At 46.8% G+C, this 22610-nt stretch overlaps 1 protein-coding gene across 1 annotated transcript in view; it reads left to right on the top strand.

The window, feature by feature from the left end:
* The window catches only part of RTN4R (reticulon 4 receptor), an 85576-nt gene extending 63586 nt beyond the window's left edge, over nt 1–21990 (top strand). Inside the window, exon 2 of the mRNA XM_065852015.2 lies at nt 19931–21990. Within this exon, the coding sequence (XP_065708087.1) occupies nt 19931–21360 (1430 nt within the window). The 3' untranslated portion in view covers nt 21361–21990. The remainder of the gene's footprint in view (nt 1–19930) is intronic.
* Nucleotides 21991–22610: the final 620 nt, after the last annotated feature.

Raw genomic sequence — 22610 nt, 5'->3', positions numbered from 1 at the left:
ACACTTTCAAGTTGCACAGGGCAGCAGGTCTATGAAGGAGCCTCTCCTTGTGCTGTGATGCTCCTACATCACTATCGTTATCATGAATTGGTGTCTTTTGCTGGAAATTTATGATTTATAACCTGCATATGGGATCTGCTGCCAGGATGTATGTGACTTGGACCAGCCCTGAGTAGCTGCTGAGGAATGGGTCTACTCTCTGGACAGGTGTTCGGGGCCACCACTTTGCTCTGGGACCTCACCAATTTTCATTGCCTGTTTAGACAGTCTGTGTGAACATTGTCTTGTGACATTGTAATGAGAGCTTTACCTGGTCATCTTAAGAGGGACATTCTTGGTTGTTAAAAACACACGATTGATACAGGCGGGCTTTGCTTTCCACCTTCTTAAGTGATCTTTCCATTTCCCTAGGATGTCTCTCATATTCTGTCCACCAACTCACTGTTGTTAAAGTACTCCTCCTATGCAAGAATATCTCAGTTCACTTCTTCATTTTTGCTTAGTTAGGCAGGCCATCAACATCTGCTTTTGCTTGGAAAGTGCTGTGTTTGGCCACCTTCTCTAATTAATTTCTCCCAGAGTCCAGCCTGGCATACGAGCGCTGTGAGTGTGACTGGGATGGCACTGGGAGCGGTGGCTTGGTTGTTTCCAGTCAGACTGGATTTCTGTAGCCGACGTGTACTCTTATTGTAATCTAAAGTTGTTTTCTCTTTCTAATGTCAGAGTCACTGGAGGTGCCATGCTCTAAAATGTCAGACTATTTGTACTTTCTTTTGGGGATAACAGGTCAGTGACTTCATCTCAAGTTCAGCTCAGACCATTTCTCTTAAAGGTTGGTCCGTCTTGATGTCACATCAGTGCACTCATTAGTTCAAATTTCATGCAAATATGATTTGAAATATTCTCAATGCTCTTAGACAAAGCTATGACACCTTTCCTCGACTTTGCATGCTATTTCAGATAGTCCAGGGAGGCAGGGTGATGGATGGCAAATTTACACCAGGGTCCAGCTGACCTCTTACAAGAAAGGTGGGTGAGGAAAATGCAGAAGAGCCAGAGGTGATGATGTGTCCCTTTAGGAGTCATGTCACGGGGGTGGAAGGTGGGGTGGGATCTTCTGCTCCATCAAAGCCAATTCAATATGTTTTTTAAAGCACTACACATTAAAAAATGCCCATTTCATGCCTCTTGTGTTTCATTTGTCTCCTCTGCTGAATTGCTTGTGTCTGGATGTGATCTGATCAGTAGTTACACAACCTGTATTCAAATGAGTGGTCAGTAGCTAACAAGTATTTATTTTTATATCTATCTATCTATCTATCTATCCTCTATCTATCTATCTATCTATCTATCTATCTATCTATCTCTATATATTTGTATTTTATTTTTTTTTAAATCAGGACCCTACATCAACCATTTACTAATTTCTGCAAGGCTCTGCAATTCTCAGATGCACCAAAGCTTAGAAGCATCTTAACAGAATCTTATGCATCCCTTGTTGCAAGTGCTTTTCAATTCTTTCTCTTTCTCATTTAGATTTTCTTCTCAGTCTCTTGTACATGTCTTTCAGCCATGGGCCTCCCCGGTATTGTGATTATCAGGAATGGCTGAACTCCCCTCCAGGCATGAGGGCTCCTGTGGTTCTGGCAGCTGTGAGTCTGCTCCACCCGACATGCAGAAATTATTTTGCCAGCATTAGAGAAATTGCTTTGGTTTTGTGCATTAATGCTACTATCAAGTGTTAACATTTTTTCAGAGATCATCATTTTGCCTTGTCTCTGTTCTTCAGTAGCTGTTTTAAGTAATCAGACTTCCACATTTGCCTTGAGTATCTTCTCCCTCTATTTTGAAGTTGCTCCCTTTAGAAATGGTTTTAAGGACACTTAGTCTCCCTCTTTCTCAAAGAGTGTTGTGTCACATTTGCTTCTACTCTGGAGAGGAATTTCTCGTGTGTCAGGGGACCTGACTTTCACAGACCACTCACTGCAGCTGGGTTAAATTTGCAGATTTCAGTGAAGTTCTGACTTGGGTGTGGAGCAGAGCTGGGGGGGAACATTTATTACCATCTGTCATGACCTGGGAGTAGCTGTATCTCTGAAAGGCAGTATTTTGATGTCCCTCTTTTTGCAAACATTTATTGGATCTCCTGAAAAATCTCTTTTTGTGGAGAACCCAATATCTTTCCCTTCTCTTGCATACGGATGACAAAAAGGAAGCCCAATAGCATTGACCTCTAGTGATGGCTTTACATCCAGATGCTCTGCTCCAATCTAATGCAGAATTTGAGTTGGGGCTAATTTATCCAGAAAGATTTTTGTTTTATTTTTCTTCCAGCTCTTTGCAAACAACCTGCCTAGGACTGAGCTGGCATGTGTTTGGTTCACTGGCTCTCTGCAGCTCTGTCTTCATGTGGGTGCCAGCCTGACTACGTGGGGTAGCCTGCCATTGCACAGCTCATTTCTGAGGTTCAGATTTCAAGTACAGAGGATGGACAACATGTTTTCCCCTGCGGTCTTTCCATATCTATTTGTTGATGAATCTCGCTATAGAGCCTGGTACGACAGTTGCTCTTCCTTCTGCTCAGTTGATTTGCTGTATTTTTCCAGGATTCTGCAGCCCTCAGGACACACAATTAAGACATTTTATCCTATGCACAGAGCTGGTCCTCCAAGTTCACCTGTGGGTAATGCTCTTTCTCTCACCTCTTCCGTAAGTTTCTTGGTATTTTGGTTAAGCAAGAATATCAGACCCTAAGAGCTGTTGTAACGGCGATCAATAATAACAATTGTATTCTTTCTGATAGTCTCTGGGAGCCCCAGGCAAGAACTAACATTTGGCAATGCAAGCACAGAGCAAAAATTCACTCCCAAGTAAACCACCTTCCCTGCACTCATTATCAGCCATCATCTTGCAGCTCTCTGGCAGCTCCTCAGATATGGCTCTTTTATCTATAGCCTTTCCCCTTCACACTGATTAATTGGAAGGCTGATCATTTTCTCCAGAAGCACCTACATTTTTCTAGCCTATATCAATCTGCCATTTTTTTCCACAACCCTCCCTGTCATTTATCTATCCCCACTAATGCTGAAAGCTTCTCCAGCTCAGTAGGGGCAAATTTAATTAACCTGCTATTTTCTCCCGTTCTCATCTAGATCATTAATGAGAGCATCTAATGAGTCTGGGCCTAATGGTGGTCCCCATGGCCTATCACAGCACACGTCTTCCTCTTGGTGTATCAACCAGTTAACATTAAGTTTCAATTGGGATCTTTCATTGAGTGGTAATCATTCTTCCAATCCAGCACGAATTGCTGTTTCATGTGTCATGTCAGGTGTGAGCTGGTTGATGCTGTGGTGTGTGTCACCCATCAGCCCACTTTGCCCAGCCAACAGGAGATGAAGGTGCAGGTCTCTGCCTCAGGTCAGGCATTGAGGGGATAGTGACAACCAGATCTCTCACTACATTGGGCTTCTGGATGAAATGGTTATACACCAATGGACCCTGCTGCAAGATTCTCCATGCTCAGTTGGCCAGGTGAACCGCTGCATGCTGAGACCCTGGAAAGCTCATCCAGCACAATCCCCCCGTCGGAGCAGGAACACCCAGCTGAGGTTCCACAGGAAGGTGTCCAGGCGGGTTTGAATGTCTGCAGAGAAGGAGACTCCACAACCTCCCTGGGCAGCCTGGGCCAGGCTCTGACACCCTCACCAGGAACAAGTTTCTTCTCAAATTTAAGTGGAACCTCTTGTGTTCCAATTTGCACCCATTGCCCCTTGTCCTATCACTGGTTGTCACCCAGAAGAGCCTGGCTCCATCCTCCTGACACTGCCCCTTTCCATATTGATCCCCAAGAATGAGTCCCCCCTCAGTCTCCTCTTCTCCAGCTCCAGAGCCCCAGCTCCCTCAGCCTTTCCTCACACGGGAGATGCTCCACTCCCTTCAGCATCTTGGTGGCTGCGCTGGACTCTCTCCAGCAGTTCCCTGTCCTCCTGGAACTGAGGGGCCACAACTGGACACAATATTCCAGGTGTGGTCTCCCCAGGGCAGAGCAGAGGGGCAGGAGAACCTCTCTGACCTACTGACCACCCCGCCTTCTAATACACCCACCTTGCTGCTCTCAGACCAGAGAGGAGAGGATGCAGCACTGTGGGAACTGGCCAGAATCCCTGGGAAGATGAACAGATGGACACTGAACTTATTTGATTTCAATTCAGGAGGCGATTTTCAAAAAACCCCGTCATCAGACACCCCCACCCTCTAGCCCGTCACAGGAAAACCCCAAAGGGACCTTCCAAATCTAGGATTAGCTGGTTCCCTGATAATAGCCTCTGGGCACCAGCAGCTAACATGAGGGCTAAGAGGCATGCGTCACCTTCAGCAGGATTTAAACACGTAAGAAGAGAAAGAAATAGCTGCTGGATTTTAACATTAGCAAATGTCAAACCATACATTAGGGAATGGGGAAAAAAATGTAAGGTGACCTCTAGAGTGCCAAGAAAAGAGCTGGAATATTTTCATAATAAAGGGGATTTAGGGATTCAGAAAGCATTATCTTAAGGATGGGGGTCGCATGGTAGCTTCTGCAAAGGAGACTGGCTCCTGGGAAGAATAAAGATCCAGAGAGTACTTTATCAATGCAAGACCCGTGTGAAGCCACTAGCTGAAGCCACCAGCTAAACCCAGCGGCACACACGCCTGGAGATATGGGGAGCATGGATGGCTATGGGGCAGGACAGAGATCTCCCTGGCAACTGTGCCCTGCAGAAGCGTAAAATAGTGAGCAAAGGGGAGCGCAAAGCTTGGCTCAGGGCAGAGGAAGACTCGGGTTTGTGGCAGTATGAAGAAGAAAGGCTGCTTTGTGTTGACGGCTAGGAGAGGGATGCAGGTAGGAGACACTTGCTGTATATACACATCAGCAGAGATCAAGTGATGTGAAGTCGAGAAGAGGTTGCCCTCCTTTGGAAAATGCACAGGCTGGGTCCTCAAAGCACGGGGAGGACACCCTTCCCTGAGGTGACATTTTATCTGTCAGTGCAGATTTTTTCTGCAGTTTCCTCTGTTCTCACCCAGACTTGTTTTGTGTGCTCTCCCCAGTTGCTTGTTGTGTCGAGCTGCTGCTGCTTGTTGCACGATGCTACCACATTGTGCCTGTTTGACCAAGCTGTCCAACAAGGGAAGCTGGTTTGGACTGTTTTATTAGCAAAAGGTGGAGGTGAAGAGGATGTCAACCCAAATGACGTCTTAGAAGGAAAATAGCAAGGCAGAGGCCAAGGGTGTTGAAGCAGAAATGGCAGCATCTAAATCCTGGGTGGAAGTAGGTTTTCACGAGGATGTAAGTAGTAAAGCAGGAGCCTTTCTGGCTCTCTGTAATCAAGGTGAGATTGTCTGGGTTTCCTTAATGTTACATCTCTGAAAAGCTCCCTAGGGGAGGGAGGCACAGACAGAAGCAGTGGAAGAAAAGGACAATCTGAAATTCCTAAATTTGCTGTGAAGTATTCATGGTTTCCCTGTGTGATATCCCTGATCTGATTCCCTGCACAGGGCTGGAGTTTGCTGGGCTGAGCTGGTTTGCAGAGGAGTTTTTGTGGAGTTCTGGTTTTGGGAGGTGATAGCACTGAAGGGGTTTGTAGGCCAAGGCTGGCACAAAACACACTTTTTTGAAACGTGTTGTCTGGGTGGTGCCCGATGGAGCTGGCAGGATTTGTTTTCCTTGTCCTTGCTCCTGTCAGAAGTGGCACAAGCTATTTTTCATGGAGAAAGAAGAGTTTGCTTCCACTTTAGCAGGGAAAAGAGAACAGGGGAAATCAAGGAGCCATTTTTTTTCTGTCTTCAAATCCACAAGATTTGCCTTTCCTTGTTTTGCATCAGAAATCCTAAAGAAAGTAACAGCGAATATGCTGGGATGAGATCTTTCCAGGCTGGAAGAGATGGGATATTCTGCTTGTAAATGTATATATTTCCTATGAAGTGCCATTTTGATACCTGATATTATTGCTCTTAACCTCAGGGGTATCCTGCAGGACTGAGTTTCCTAGGTGCATTTTCGTGATTCTGATGTAATTTCTATTCACAATTTGACCAATTTCTTCCTTTTCTTCACTTCGGTTAATTCCTTTGATCACATGACTCACATTTCTCCCAAATCAGCAGTTGGTCCTTGGTCCCCCTCCCAATGATGAGGGAGGTAAATTAAACAAATAAAGATGGCAAATGAAATGGAAAAAAAGTTCACTTAGTATCATGAAAAATTAATAGCCACTTAGTATTAGGGGAAATTAGCCCGGTTACACGAAAACTGCTCTGTGTGGAGTGACTGAACTGCAGGGTGTGAAGTCTGTGTGCCTGTGGAGATTTGCGGGTCCTGGCTATAGGATGAAGACTGCCTTCAATAAGCTTGGTGGTTTTATTCTTTAAATTAAGTAATATGCTTCAGGGGCTGAAGCAAAATGTGTTGCTACAACATCCCTTTCTCAGACAAGGCCAGCAGTGGGACAGCAATATCTTGGCTGCTGTGGAAGACTAAGGAAAGGTTATTGGTTTGACAGGAGGGTGGTAGAGTGGTGTAACTATCCAATCCTGGAGAAAAATGAGTCTCACAGAACCAGTGCTAATGAAATCCTTTGTTCTCTCTGAAATGATCTTGAGTGCTTAAGCAACTTGCCTGCAGAGGCTGTGAAGTAGCATCTCTGGAGAGGGATGCCCAGCTGAGGTGAGACACCATCCAGCAGGAGCGGTTTATGGACAGTGACAGTAATCCGGCTGTGGACGGATGTGCAAGCCTCTTCCTTTGGAGTGTGCATGAGCGCACTGTCAAAATTAGCTGACAAGGTCCCAGTTTCCTAACAATATCAGAAAAACAGGGATGCTCCAAAGACAGGAACAGCCAGTGCCCACCACTGGTAGAAAGAGCAAGAGGGAAAGCCCAGGAGGTAAGGAGAGGTTTGTCTGTGCGATCTCGGTGCTGCAGGAGAAAAAGGAAATGTTAACATAGCTAAAGATCAAAGGCATAAAAACATAATTTCAATCGGTACATTTCCCAGAAAGTATTCTTAAACCAAATCAAGTTCTAAATTTTTTCTGATTTTGTTTTTAAAGATATTGCTGTCACTATTATTTATTAATTATATTGCCCCAACAAGAACAAACCCCAGGCATGGATTAATGTCCTGGTGTATTAGATGTAGACAAAAAACCCCTCAGTCTCTGCTCATGTATCTGGATTTTCATAATATATTTAAACTTCTGTCAGGCACTTGATTTTCTTGGTTGAAAATACACTCTCTGTTGAATCAATGGACAGTTATTAAATGGATTAAGAAACAGGCAGCTGAAAGCTCTCAAAATGCGATTGTTGTTGGAGGATCACTGGCGAACAAGCTGCTTGCATAGTAGCTTTGCAGGATTCAGCTTTCACCTCGGTGTATTGCACTGTTTTCATGAATGATCCAGAAAATATATATAAATTAGTTGCCTGTAAAGTTTGCAGCTGGCTCAAATTTTGCCATGATAAATAATGGTGAAGGCAAGTCTCTAATGCAGAGCAATTGCAATTGCTTGGTAGACTGGCAACAGTGAAACAACATGAATTTTAATACAGCTAAATGCTCGGTCATCCATCTCAGAGCGCAGAATGTAGGCCACTCCGTCAGACTGGGAGACTGCCTGCTCGAGGGCAGCGACTCTAAAATTGATTTAAGGGCCATATTGGATAACAGGTGATTATGAACATTTAATGCCCTGTAGTGGTGAAATGGATGAACATGATCTCTAGATGAAGAGGGGGAAGCCAAAGTCTGAACAGGGATTTTTTATCCACTTTGATTAAAAAGCAGGAAGGTACTGCAATCTGCTGTAGCTGTAATGAGACCCAAAGCCTGGAAACTGAACTGAGGGCTTTCAGTGTGGAAATGTGGTGCAAACCTGGGGACAGACTTTTCAGCAGGGCATCTTGTGACAGCACAAGGGGTGATGATTTTAAATAGAGGAGAGATTCAGCCTAGACATGAAGAACAAATTGTTTGTGCTGAGGGTGGTGAGAGCCTGGCCCAGGTTGGGCAGAGAGGTGGTGGATGAACCATCCCTGGAGACATCCCAGGCCAGGCTGGATGGGGCTCTGAGCAACCTGAGCTGGTGAAGATGTCCCTGCTCATGGCAGGGGGGGCACTGGGGGAGATGGGGAGGTCCCTCCAACCCAAACTATTCTGTGATTCTGTGAAATTCCTGGTGGTATAGTATGTGGTCTCTGATTTCAGGGGGTGTATGTGTTGTCAGCAGCTGCTGCCATCAGTGGGGTTCAAGCTTCGCCTTGGCTGTAGGCTGGGATCATTTCCCCATTGCTCGCTTCCTGGTTTCCAAGAAAACAGGAAGGTGTATCATTAACGTCCTATTGTATTCTTGTTTAACTTGGCTTCATAGTCTGCACATCTCAGAGAAATATGTTTGTAGACTTGTGGGTGTTGCGTTTCTTATCTGGTGAGAGTGGATGAGAGAGCTGCAGAAGGGCAGGCAAGCATGTCTAATGCTGAAACTGCGAAGGAGACAAAGCCGACACCCGATAAAGACAGCGGCGGTTGAATTTGCACACTTATTAAAAATCAGTCCCAGCTTTTATCTGGGAATGAAAGAACAAGCATGTGAACGAAGCGGGGATGCGTGCCAGGGAGCTGGGAGGGATGCCAAGGGAGATGGGGAAAGAAGGCGGTGGGGGGCGTGGTCAGACTGGGCTTCTGTCCTGCAGTGTGGATAGGGGGTCCAGGTGGCAAGGGAGTGTCAGAAATGCCCTGTGTCTGCACCACACACCTTGCTGTATGGCAGCTTCATGGTAGAGACTTGACATTTCATTGCATGGCTCTGCTACTCTACCATCCCAGGTGACAGCTCCACCGTCCCCATCCATGGGGTGGTGTGGAGGGCTCTGGTCATCCAGGCTCAGAAAGAAGAACATTAAGTTGTGAGCAGGGCAGAGAAATGCCATCTTCAGCCACACGCAAGCATCTGCTCTCATGTTTTCATTTCTAGTTGCTCTTTGAAGAAGTGGTTGTGCTTAAAGTTGAAATTAAAACGCTCTACCTCTCCCCATCCCACTTGTGTTGCCCAAGGTATTATCTCCTGAGCTGTTTCTTCAGCTGCAAGGTTGTCTGCGTCCATGCAGACAACAAAACCAAGGTCCTGGGAAATTTTTGGAGCAACTTTTCTTTCCAGGCTCTTTCCGAGACTTCATTCCTCCACTCCACATTATCTGCAGATGCTGGGTCTGTGAGCAAAAGCTGAGATAAGTGCCATTTTAGAGGAAAACCGAGAAAAATGCTGCCTAGTGCAGTGGGGCACTTCCAGTGCTGAAGAAGTGGGGGTGGGATTCACAGCTGCCGGTGGGGTGCAGTCCCAGATGGCTGGGGGGAGCAGGTGTAAATGCCATCTGGAGCTTTACCTCTCCTTTCTGTGAGTCACTCGCACGCAGAGCTGTCACCAGTGCCAGGTTTGGATATGCAGGAAACTCTGCTTCTTAGTAATGATGTTTTGAAACATTCCTGGGATAACTTTGGGTTCCATGGGAGAGCTAAGGCATCTCAGGAACCAGAGTTTACTTCCTTTGGACACCTGTTTGTCCCTGATTTTTTACGAATATGGCACAGCTAATAGTAACTTCTGTAGGAGCTAGTTGTGATTCACAATGTATATTTTCTCACTTCATTATTCACAGTGTGAGGATTGAATGGTGGCAATGTCATAGATGATCCTGTTTATGCAATGTGCTGGGTGCATCCCACCCAGATAAGATGGAAATGAGGATTGTGACTACATATGATGCTCTCATCCACTGTGCTGGGGACCAGTCGCGGCTTCTTTCAGCCTCCTTTCTCAAGCAACCTGGGATCTGCTAGGATTTACTGGACTGGGTATGGATTTTAGTCATATGACACTTTGCAAAAGGCAATGTGGCAGGGACAGCTGTGATAATATCGACCATCAGTGGCCATGACTTGGAAAAAAAGACAGATGTGACAGTTCTCCCCAGCTGTGAGGAAGGAGCATCCTATCTGGTCACTGTGCTCTGTCTGACCAAGATCAGCGTTGTACTGTTGCAGCTTTGTGTGGTGGATTAGGATCATGACATTTATCCAGAGTGGTTGTCCAAGGTGAATTAATGAGAGGTGGATTTGGAGAATTCAGCTTGTACCTGTAGGCTCTCATGGATGTCTGCATACCCTTGTTCTGCTGCCTCTCCTGCAGAAAACTTACAGCTTTCCTGCCCATCCTCTTCCTTCTCCCTGCTCATTCCTGCTCACTGTCCCCAGGGGTGCTCCAAATGCTCGTTCCAGGCCAATTGCTTTCACCTTCCCTTTGGGAACTGGGCATTTTCTGCCCAGATCTCTTGCCTCTCATCTAATTTCCACATCAGCTAACTGCCTTGGACTTCTGGCTGTGTCACGGACAGTCCCCTGCATTGATTATCTGCATGAGATTTTTACCTCTCTTCCAGCTCTTGCCATACTATTTGGTAACGGGCACAGTATTGTGTCAAACTCGCCTGCTCAGAGCCAGATCCATACAACTCAGTTCCAGAAGGACAGGGAACTGCTGCAGAGAGTCCAGCGCAGCCACCAAGATGCTGAAGGGAGTGGAGCATCTGCCGTGTGAGGAAAGGCTGAGGGAGCTGGGGCTCTGGAGCTGGAGAAGAGGAGACTGAGGGGGGACTCATTCCTGGGGATCAATATGGAAAGGGGCAGTGTCAGGAGGATGGAGCCAGGCTCTTCTGGGTGACAACCAGTGACAGGACAAGGGGCAATGGGTGCAAACTGGAACACAGGAGGTTCCACTGAAAGATGAGAAGAAACTTGTTCCTGGTGAGGGTGTCAGAGCCTGGCCCAGGCTGCCCAGGGAGGTTGTGGAGTCTCCTTCTCTGCAGACATTCAAACCCGCCTGGACACCTTCCTGTGGAACCTCAGCTGGGTGTTCCTGCTCCATGGGGGGATTGCACTGGATGAGCTTTCCAGGTCCCTTCCGATCCCTGATATTCTGTGATTCTGTGAACTACCACAGTGCAGAAGGTGCAGAGGCTGATGCTGAGACTGGCCTGGGGAAGGGACCTTTGTGGTGTCACACTGGTGGAGGGGACACTAGAGAGGGCCAGGAGCAAGGCAAAACCAAGACTGCATTATGTCTTTAGGAGAGCTGAACATGACCATGGTTATTCCAGCACTAACCACATATGATCACATCCTGAAAGGGAACACACTTGTGCATACAGAGGGGAAACCCACTTGTCTCTGAGGAATGAAAAAGGGATATTGTGAGAGCTTGCATGGGCCAGCAACATCTGGGACCTCACTAGCTGCATAGAAAGGACCAGGGCTGAACGCTATCAGGGCTTAGACTGAATGGTATAAAGCCACATAAGAAGCTTTTTCTATGGTTCTCCATGATTCTGCTTTAAGGTCATAAGCTTTTCCCGTTGAAAGGTCATGACCTTTTGCCTTCCAGATCTGGCATAAAATAGTTGGAATTAGGACAGATGGAAAACATATAGATTTATTACGTCTTACATCAGAACAACTGAAAATTCTACCTCTGCTGATAGAATTGGCAGAGATGTAGTCCCACCAGGTGAGATGGCAGAGCAGAGCTGGCAAGAGCACTCATTGAAGAATGGCCTAGGATATCCACAGGATTTTACTATGCCTGTGCATAGGAGCAGTGATAACTAGGTCAGCTTTTTAATGCCTGAGAGAATAACCTCATATCAAAGACGCAAGGAAAGTTTATTCCTCTTTTTATGTAAACCATTTTAAGGAGCATCTTTAACCTGTGTTGACAGGTAGGGATTACGACGTCCTTATTCCTGTGAACTACTGCTGCAGCTTGGCTGCTGGATCAGGAAGATGTCACTGCTACAACCAGCTTACATTTTAAGATTTGGGCACAACAGTGAACTATGATAATATTTCTGCTTGAAGGAAAGTGGATATTTGTGCCCATGATTTGTTACAGCAAGGGGTTTCACGGTAAAATTCATAACCACAGACTAGATGGCAGATGCAATTCAGCATTTATAAATACAAAGTAATGTACACTGGCAAACAGCCCAGATCCTTACCTAAACAAACACAATGATGGGCTCTAAATGAGCTATTGCCACTCAGGAAAGTGATCATAGGGACTTTGAGGAGGGCTCTCTCAAAAGCCCAGCTTGATGCTGAATGATGGCAGGCAGAGCGCAGGAGCAGACACCTGAACCTCTGCAGAAGTCCATCATTCCGATGCATCCCAGCTATTGTCCTCCCACCCCAACAGTGAAGAGGATCTGGAAAAGATGCAGATAAGTACAGCAAAAATGTCTGCATTAACGTTCATAGGATTCGGAGAAAACCTGAAAGAGTGGGAAGGAGGTTTCATAGCCTGTTAAGGAGACAGGGAAATTCTGCCTCAGGCAGGCCCTGGGCCACTGTTTGCCTGGAGCCTGGAGAAGATGCCAAGGCACTGCTCACACTGTTTAGGATTGCCCTTCCGTACATGTCTGCTCCTGACCACTGTGTCCGCCCAGCCCAGATGGGCTCCATCTCACTCAGGGCAGCTCTTACATTCTTGTTTAATAACAAGGGCTTTTCTCTTTATCATTTCCCATCCTCACAGGGCATTACTAGGTTATAATAATTGATATTAGTGTTATTGTTATACATGGACCTAATGACTCCCCTATTTAAATCCCTTGATAATTTCCCCTATGAAGGTTTATCGTGACCTTTTCTTTGAGACTCTTTCACACCTCCATGGCTTGCAGCAAGCCTTTGAAATTCAACGGGAGGAAAACCCTCTGGCTAGAAAAGACTTTTTTCTTTTTCTTTTTTTTTTTTTTTTGCTTCTCATCAAACTAATATTCAAATTGGCTGAAATATAAACTGTTAACTGTCACCTTTTCCTTTATCGCCCTGATGTTGCTGAGGCAAGTGCTGACAAACCACCAAAAGTATAACCCTGCCCAAATGTTGTTAGGCTAAACCGATGCTGCTGCCAGAATGCTGGGTGTGCTAGAGAGCCCCTGGCAGGGATGGGGAGCAGCGCCAGCCGGGAGCTGCTTTGGCACATCCCAGTGAATGGATGGAGCTGCCCTGGTTAAGGTTTGTGCTGCACTCAGCTCACGTAATGAGTCATGTATTTCAGCCCTAAGCGATGCTGAAGAATCAGCACGCAAACCTCTCTGGAGATTTGTGAGGATGGATTCTAAGAATTACACATGATATAACTCGTTTTCACCTTCTTCCCTTAAAAATATCCCTGCAATATTAAGTCCAAAAATCACATTAAGGGACTATGATTTAGGTGGAAAAGATGAACACCTAGAAGTTAGGAAATGGCACATCGATTGCCTCTATCCCCTGCCTGGATGCATTACGGAAATGACCTTTCATTTCTGACTGCATATGGTATTTTTCCTGCTGAAATCTTGTCTCGTTCAGGGTTGGATGTACCAAAGAGCTGGACTGAGGCTGTACTGCTAAAGGGGATGAAAAGCACCGCAGTCCCAAAGCTTAATGGATCTGGATGCAGTCCAGAGCATGTGGGATCATAGACTGTGCCTATAGAAGTTAGGGGTGGGGTTCAGGTGCCTAAATATTGCTGCCTGCTGCCATTTACATGACACCCAGCTCCAGCTGCTGGAAGAGCAGACGTGTCCTAGAGGAGCTGTGTCAAACCTGCCAGCACTCATTTTGGTGTCTCAGACCTTCACGTGTGTATAAAGGAGAATTAGCCACATATTTCTAGGCAGACGGGATCTGGCACTGGCACAAGATGTGGGTGTTTTGGTGTGAGCTGGGACCCTGGGCTCCAGCAGCAGCTGTGGAGATGGAGCTGACCCAGTCAGCCGAGCGTGGGGAGCAATTCAGCATCCCAGAGCAGGCACAGAGCTGTGGTCAGCTTGCTCGCTCCTGTGACCCCACTGACTGTTCACCTGGAGAACGGTACCTGACACCCCAATATCCCCATGGAGCTGCAGATATGCCACAAGTCCTGCAGCAGCCCCAAATTTTTCTTCTGCAGCTGTCTGCCAGGTAGATGTCCAAGGATGTTTGTGTGGCAGTGAGCACCTGTGTGCCGAGACCTGCTCTGTTTGTACCTGCTCCAGGTCCTCAGTTCTACAGAGCTGAAACACTGGTTGCTTCTCCAGGTGCTTGTGTGGTGGCAGAGCATCACTCCTCTCTTCTTCTCACCCTAAAGCTGCACCATCATGAACCAGCCTTCTTCCCTGAAGCAGAGGGAGGAGGCAGCAGGAGGGAGGGAGACTCCCACCTGGGTGAGACTAGTCCAAAGCAATTCTCCTTCCTCATTCACCTCTCAATTCACCTTCTACTTGAAATGCATAAAAGTGCTGCCCTCTTCCTTTTCGCACACACACGCTCACACATACAGTCCCCGCTTTGGCCACAGGACGAAGCAGGAGACACTGAAGCTGCTTTGCAGAATGTCTCTCAAAGCCATGTGCTGAATTTCAAACAATATCAGTTCAGAACAGGGAATTAAGCAGCTATCATGTTTCCATACTATAAACAAAGACAAAATGCTGTGTGCATCAGCAAAAGGCTTTGTATTGTAAAGTACTCCCTTTATGTCCAACCAGGAGAGAATTCAAATGATTATTGACCCTTCACTGTAGGAAAGCCGCATTATAATATCTCCAAATCAATAGAGACAAGTGCAGAGCGGCAGAGAAAGGCCACGGCTCTGCAAACTGCAGAAAATTGCATTTTGCTTTGCCCTCTTAAAAAGTTTGCAAAGCATCTATTAGAGGCCCCCAGAGCCTTTTCTTTCTAATTGCCATGTTTGACAATGCGATCGCACAGGGGACTAGCGGAAAGACGGATAATGGACCCACTTTAATTGCTTCCCAGTTCCATGAGTCATAACACTTCTGAGATGGCAAAGGGGAAGTGCGGCAGTTTGACTGAAGGAGGTTTCTGGCTTTTAAGAAAGCTCTGGAGGAACAAATGCTAAACTCAAAGCCAAAGTCTTGAAGGGACTGAAGGTTCCAGGTACTGGATTTTCTTTCATCTTTTGCTTTTGACTGGAACTACCCAGTTAAGTTTTAATCATGTTCTGGAAGGGGTAGGAATGGCTTTCGTCTAAGAGATGAGGAAACAGATGTCAATCCCAAGATCCATTTTCTCAGGGATGGGCACTAAGGTTGAGTCCTGCAGATGGAAGAGTCCATCAGGTGATGCAGGGTCTGTCATCCGTCGGTCGGCAGTGGTCGTGGGAGCATGTTGTGTACTCAGAGCTCCACATGGAGTCATCTGGCAGGTCAAGGGAGGGAGGATGTAGGTCCCCACAGGGGGCTGAGCTTGGCATATATTTCTGGGAAAAGGTACACAGTGGAACTCCTGACCTCATCCCTGTGACACCAGTGAATATCTCCTGCATTTCTAGCCTAAGGGAAGGCTGTGTTTCTCCTGGAAAATAAAGGAGCCTGCAGCTAGACCTGGACCCAGTGTTCCAGGAGAAGAAGAGATGGTGTTTGCCTGCACAAACAGGCTGCAGAGTAGCTGGGCTCTTCCTGCATGGGTCCTCTGAATTCTTGTTTTCATCTGCACTCAACCAGGGCTTTGACCTTTCTGCTCAGGGCATCACCCACTGGGACCCCTCAGCATCATGGATCCCTGGTGCCTCCCAAGAGGAGCAGGAGCCATGACACTCACACTACTCCTGGCAAGTTTTAAGCTGTGTCTGAGATATTTTTCTGGCCAACCTCTAGTGGGACTTATCCTTCCCCTCTGCTTTGTGCCAAGGGAAACAAGCTGCAGAGTGTGTACAGGACAGCTCTGGGCACTGCCAAGTTGTGTCTCAGGCTCTCTGGGGGTGGACTGGTTTGCCTTCACCTCAGCTGGACAAGCCCTGGGACATGGTGGTTGTGAAGGAGGGCGGGAAGGTGGAAAAGAGGAGGTCAAAAAAAAGGAGGAGGAACAAGGGCAGGTGGCCATAAGGACAGAAGAAGGTGGAGAGCGGGTTTGGTGCCAGAGTGCTTGACTGATGAGTGTTGGAGTTGCGTTACAGCCCCAGCTCTGGGCAGGAGCACAGGGCTCAGTGTGGTGATGCTGCACACCACACTGCGGTGCTTGGTTCAGCGTAAAGGGGTTTGGCCCCAAAATAGGTGTTTGTTCCCAACTGATGGACTCCAGCCCCAGGGACACAGGGCAGTGATACCATTGTCCCATCTCAATCTTGCAGGACTTGGTAAGTAAGAGATTACCTGAAAATACAGGGATGTATTCCAGGCAGACAGGAACAAACTCTGCTGCGCTTCAAAGCATCCTAAATCTGTGCAGCTGTGTTAAGGTTGCTTGATGCCAGGTCTTAGAAACCTTCTTGTCCCAGGACACTACCTTGTTCTCAGGCCTGTCCTAAAGTGGCTACCTCATCAGAAAAAGCAAGGTAATATTTGCCTGGAATTGTATGGATGAAACTATCCTGGTGCAAGGCCTGGGTAGCTTGTGGCACTTGCTGGTCACTGTGCTCTGAGACACACTGCGCACAAGGCACAGTTACGGGTTGAACACCAGTGATGGAGAAGCTCCTTGGAGGAGCAGGGGAAGGCCGAGGCATGATTGCTCCAGTCTCTGCCACACCATGGCCCCATCTGGCTTGGGAAGAAAGTGTCTGCAGCATCACCGTGACTTCCCAAGGCTGCCTGTGGACTGCACCCACTCCTGCACTTGCTTCAGACTCTCTGGTGTCTGCTGGGTGCTGATCTTTGTCGTGGATTGGTCAGGACATGGTTGAGCTGCACAGCAGGAAACTAACTGGAAAAAAGCTTTGGGGGATGATTGACAGTAACTGTCTCTGGTGGAGCTAATCTGAGCAGCTCATAAACACCAGGTCCCTAATTAAAGCACACAGGATATCCCTGCCTGTAATTAATCTCCCTGTGCTGCTCCACTGGCAGCCGTCTCTCTGTGCCACGGGCTCGCAGCTCCCGGCAGCCTCAGGGGCATCTGCAGCAGGAGAAGGAAAGCTCAGGTCCAGAGAGGAGCAGGATCTGCCCATTCCCTTCTGCTCCTCTCTGCTGGGGAGAAGCCAAGGTGCCTCCAGCTCTGCAGACACCCAGGGCCTGGGATGGGACCGTGCTGCCCAGCCCCAGCAGCTCTGTCCACAGCAAAGGGCTGGTGCATGATCGGGGCACAAGTGATCGAGCAACCCAGAGGTTCAGGAACAAGGCTATCAGGATGGGGTAGCACAGGGCAGGGTGGTATTTCATATGCAAGGCTTGTTCTCTGCTGGCTGCTTCATGTTCTCTCTTTCTTTTCCTGTGTATACATATATTTATTATGCACTTGCCTCCCCTGGATGGAGCTGGAACAGGAGTGTCGTCGTGATTCCTCTCCCATAGAAATGGTTCTTCATTATCACTCTGCTGTGAGCGTGTCACATATTTATAAGGCACGTGGGATGCATCTGGACTGTGGCTGTATTTTCCAAGTTGGCTGTAGCCCTGCAGAGTTGCCAGGGCCGTGAGAAGCAGCTGGGAAGAGCCATGGAGCCCACATCATTGTCTGCAGTCTGAGCACTGTGTAGTGAGGTGAATCCCGCTGCTCCAGTGCCACCCTGGCCCCCACCATCTGAATCATGGAACTGAAGAAAGAGGCTCCAGAAAGTCATATTTCTCTGGGTTCAGGTTTTCATTATCAGCTGGAGATGAATCGTGCTGGTCAGAGAGTTGCCAGCATTGTTTTAATTTCCCAGGAGGCTCCTTTTGGTGTGACATGTCTGCAGGAGGAGATTTCAGTTGTCTCGTGTTTCTTTGCTCCATACAATGGGACGTGATATGTCAAAACATGACAAGCCAGCCAGAATGTGTCATAATACGGCACTCAACACACTGCCTTCCAGGGATGCTCAGCAGCTAATAATATCAGGCTCAAATTATCTCTGCATGCTGAGCTGTTATTTTTTCTCCCATGTGGACTATGATGTATAGGACTCTTCTTCCTATATTGGACTGTTGGATCACCACAGATTTATTTAGCTTCACAGAGTGAATTATTTTGTCTAGAGTGAAACTTAGGCCTGAGATCCCAGCCTGTTATTGCAGAAGAGAGCGACTTTCCCGCCTTGTCTTCTCCAATACCTTTGTTATTGCTTCAGTAAAGAGTTTGGTGAGATTTCCATATGATTTACTCCTTTATTGTTGATGTTTTGAAGTTGCTACATTGACACAGAGATTATGTGATTCCATTAGCTCCATGATTGCCTTTCAGGCTTTTCTGTGAGATGCAGCTGCTATCTCCAGGATTTGGCCCCGCGGGAGCTGGTGTCGCTGCACTGTGCACGCATGGCTGGAAGCCACCAGGAGCTCTCCCGTCTCCTCACTTTGCCCCAATCTACGTCACTGTCTCTTTCTGCTTGACTTTTTGAACTCTGCTGTTTTACCTTAAGGTGTAATGAGGCATCAACACGCCTGAACAGCATTTTCAGTCTTTCAAGGAAGGAAAAAACCTCCCACAACAGCAAAGAGGGAAAGCTGCTGTTGTCCCTGGGCTGGGGATCCCAGCAATGGGGACAAACGTGTCTTTTTACCAGAGGTGCTGTGATGAGCTGAGAGGAAGACACATGTGTCCCTGCTCACACGTGGTATTTCACAAATAGAGCCTCCCCCTGCTACAGTTACTGCCCGTTCATTTTCACTACCATATGTGGTTTAGAGGAAGCAATATAATTACTTGCTGTTAATTGCTGGTAAAGCACTGCTGAAACTGCCTCTCCTTCTCCACCATGGGTAGGAAACATCTCTCAGCTGGAGGTTCAGGCTGGTGCTCCCTCCCAGGTCCCCTTTCAGAAGATGGTGCTGGCTCTGCCCATCCCTGCCCATCTTCTGGGTCCTCTCCCAGCAGCCCAGCTGGTGAATTTAGTGAATCAAAATGCTTCCTTGTGACTCCTGTGCTGCCCGGCTCCTGGGGAAGCAGGTGATCATCTCTGTGAACAAGTGTTCCTCTCAGAGGGTCTTCAACCCTGTTGGGCTGCTTAAGACACACAAAACCTACCTCTACCTTGCAGACTTTGAGGAATCCCTGAATCAAGCATTGTATATGATTTCCTCCAACAACAATACTGCTCTCTGTGGAAAATCTTATAGTTTTCTGCGCTTCCTCAGGGACTGCATGGATTCAAAGGGAAAAAAGGGGAGAGAGGAAGGGAAGCAAGAACATGTGGCTTAAAGGTTTAACTGAGAGAAGGAAAGGGTGCTCTTGGTCCTGAGGCTTCCACAGGCAGGTCTGACCTGTAAGTTATTCTGGTAATCTGTCAGAGTTATTCCTTATAGGAAGACCAAATCAGTCAGAAATTGCTCATGGAAACTCACAAAAGTGTCTTAAATTTTGAGTGCAACCTGAGAATCCCTGCTTGTTTTGGAGAGTTGTTCCATGATCCTGAGAAGCTAGGAGCTGGTGGCACTGCTAGAGTGGGATGCAGGGTTGCCTTGTATGGTCCTGTGGCTGGAGGCATCAGCCACAGCTGGGCAGATGCTTTCCCATGGGTTGAACTGTGCTAAATGTGCCTGTGGCAGAGACAAATGCCCCAGGAGATACGGCCTTTGCTTGTTGGTAAGTTCCTCGGAACAGGACTTGTGTTACTTGTGCATCCAGGTCCCACAATGCAAATACGTAATGATGATCTGAAGTCGTAGTCAGAGGCCTCCCAAGTGTGAAAGGATAAGGAGGTGCTCAGACTTTGTCACTACAAGTGTATATTGATTTTAGTAATTGTGTTGAGTGGTTGAGCATTTTTTAATTCTGCATTTTAATTGTCTGACTTCCCTGGCATATTTTGTTTGTGGTTAGTGGCAACACACTTAGAAGGGTGATTTTCAGCCTCATCTATTAGTTGCAAAGAAAAGTGCTCTTCCATGACCCTGGCTAATTTGCATACTATTCTTGTTATCCTTTAGGAAGCAAACTGCTGATTTTGGTGCTTTGCTTGAACATCCAGTCAGAAGTGGAGTCTTGCCCTGGGGTGTGTGTATGCTACAGTGAACCGAAGATTACAATAAGTTGTCAGCAGCAAGGACTGACAGCAATCCCCATTGAGATACCCATCCAGAGCCAGCGCATCTTCTTGCACAACAACAAGATAACCCTTGTGAGGTCCACCAGCTTCACCTCCTGTCGCAACATGACAATTCTTTGGATCCATTCCAACAACATCAGCCTCATTGAGCCTGGAGCCTTCTATGGGCTTAACAAACTGGAGGAGTTAGATCTCAGTGACAACACGAACCTGAAATCTATCAACCCTATCACTTTCCGGGGTCTTGTTCACCTCCACACCTTACACCTGGATCGCTGTGGGCTCCTAGAGCTCTCCACCGGGCTTTTTCGAGGGTTGTTCTCATTGCAATATCTCTACCTTCAGGATAATAATTTGCAGAACCTGCTGGATGACACCTTCATAGATCTTGCAAACCTCACCTACCTGTTTTTGCATGGTAACAAAATCAAGAGCTTGTCAGAGAATGTCTTTCGTGGGCTGATCAACCTCGACCGGCTGCTTCTGCACCAGAACAGAGTCAGCGTGGTTCACCGCCGATCTTTTCACGACCTTGGGAAAGTGATGACCTTGTATCTGTTTAACAACAACCTGACCGTGCTCACGGGGGAGACCATGGCTCCCCTGGTGTCCCTCCAGTATCTGCGCTTGAATGGCAACCAGTGGATCTGTGACTGCCAGGCTCGGTCTCTCTGGAATTGGTTTAAGCAGTTTAAAGGATCGTCTTCAGAGCTGGAGTGCCACCTTCCCCCCCGCCTGGCAGGGAGAGACCTCAAAAGGCTGCAGAGCGCTGACTTGGAAGGATGCATCGACTCTTTCAACCAGATACGAACAAGCGTGTTTAGCACTAAGACCAGATCTGGTAAACTGCCAACCGGCATGCCCCCTTTCGGTTCGCACGATGGCTCCTCCAAGTGCTGCCAGCCAGAAACGGATAAATCTTTTATTTATGAAGCTAAAGGCAAAGCAGGTCCTTCTTCCCACAGCAGCCGGCCATCCTCCAACAACCCTCTCAAGGACAAGGAAAACATGTCCAAAACCAAGTATGTTGAGACGGACCCTTCCAAAAATGGCAGCAACAAGCAGATAAACGATTCCCCGTTTGGGACCTTCCCCAGCATTGTAGACCCTCCACTGACCAAGTTGAAACCAGAATTTCTAGAGCCTATTGAACCTTCCACAGTCCCAACCAAAAAGAGGCAGGGCTGCTCAAAAAAGAACAGATCAAAAGCCCAGTGCCGCCTCACCCAGCAAGGAAACAGCTCCACGTTACAGCTCAGCCTAAGCCTTTTGATCCCCTCGTTGGTGTGGAGCTTACTGTTATTCTGCTAAAATTAACTCTTTTCCTGGGTTGATGACACTTTAATACTAGACTTTTGCTGACCTCCGTAAATGTTGCAAACAAAGCAAAACTACCATCCACCCTGAGAAAGCTTTGTTACACAAAAGTTAACTGGATGCCTTTATAAAAAAACAAAAACAAAAAAACAAAACAAAACAAAAAAACAACAAACAAAAAAGACAAACACCAAGATGTACATAATTTATTTGTCCTGAAACCTGTGAATTATACCTTTGGTCTTCGGAACTGCACTTGCCCACAAAGCAGCTTTTGCTACAGCAGATGGTAAAGAAATATGGTTTATTTACAGGAAAAAAAAAAAAAAGTGTAAGAAATGCTCTGAAAAGAATGTCTAAAATCTGTTTGTAACTTGACATCACACTGAAAAATATTGCAGGTTCCCATTTGCAGAGGTAATGAATTTGATGCTGTTTTAATCCTATGTTTTTGAATATTGCAGTTTTTCTGTATTCATTCCATCACACCATGTTTACGGGCAGCATTTGTTAAAGAATGCTACCTTTTCCTTCACAAGATTGCAGTATATATAGATATGCATTTTATTTTACTTGTGTACAAGTATACAAAAAAATATAAAATAAAGATTTCTTTTTCCTAAATGGTTGTCATCTGCAAGGGATGAAGTATGCTGACCAGCTAAAATGCTGAAAAATTAAAAGTGTGTTGAGTAATCCCTAAACTGAAGGGAGGTAGAGCGTTTAACACGACAGTAATAAATAAGATATAGTCGGCAGGGTTATGCAATCTTTAACTGCTGGCAACAAAGGGTTTCCTTGCACGAAACATGTTCTGTTAATGCTCCCATTTCCCTTCGAACTGTCCCATCCACTTGCTCAACATCATTCATATTTCAGGATGCTCAGAACAGCGGGAAATATTAGCGCAGCCCCTTGGAGCTGTGAATCCAGGTCGCACGTACAGAAATGTTAGTGAGCAATACCAAGAAGATGGGCAGGGCCATTTTTCTTCTGATATACATATAAAACTGGACTCAGCTCTGTGATTAATGGACCAGAAGGTAATTCCAGAATGGAGCAGCGTTCAGGCTCAGATTTATGAAAGAGGGTGTATCTCCCCAAGGACGCAGCTCCTGACCTTACACCTCAGGCTGGCTGTGCTGGAGACCTGGTGTCCATCCCTGGCTGCGCCACCGGTGCTTTGTGGAGTCACTGTGCATGTGACTTCATCTTCTATATGACCCCCTTCTTTGACCTTGGGA

This window comes from Patagioenas fasciata, chromosome 17, assembly GCF_037038585.1.
Source record: "Patagioenas fasciata isolate bPatFas1 chromosome 17, bPatFas1.hap1, whole genome shotgun sequence".
NCBI classification, from domain to species: Eukaryota; Metazoa; Chordata; class Aves; order Columbiformes; family Columbidae; genus Patagioenas; species Patagioenas fasciata.
This window is presented reverse-complemented; position numbering and strand designations above follow the sequence as displayed.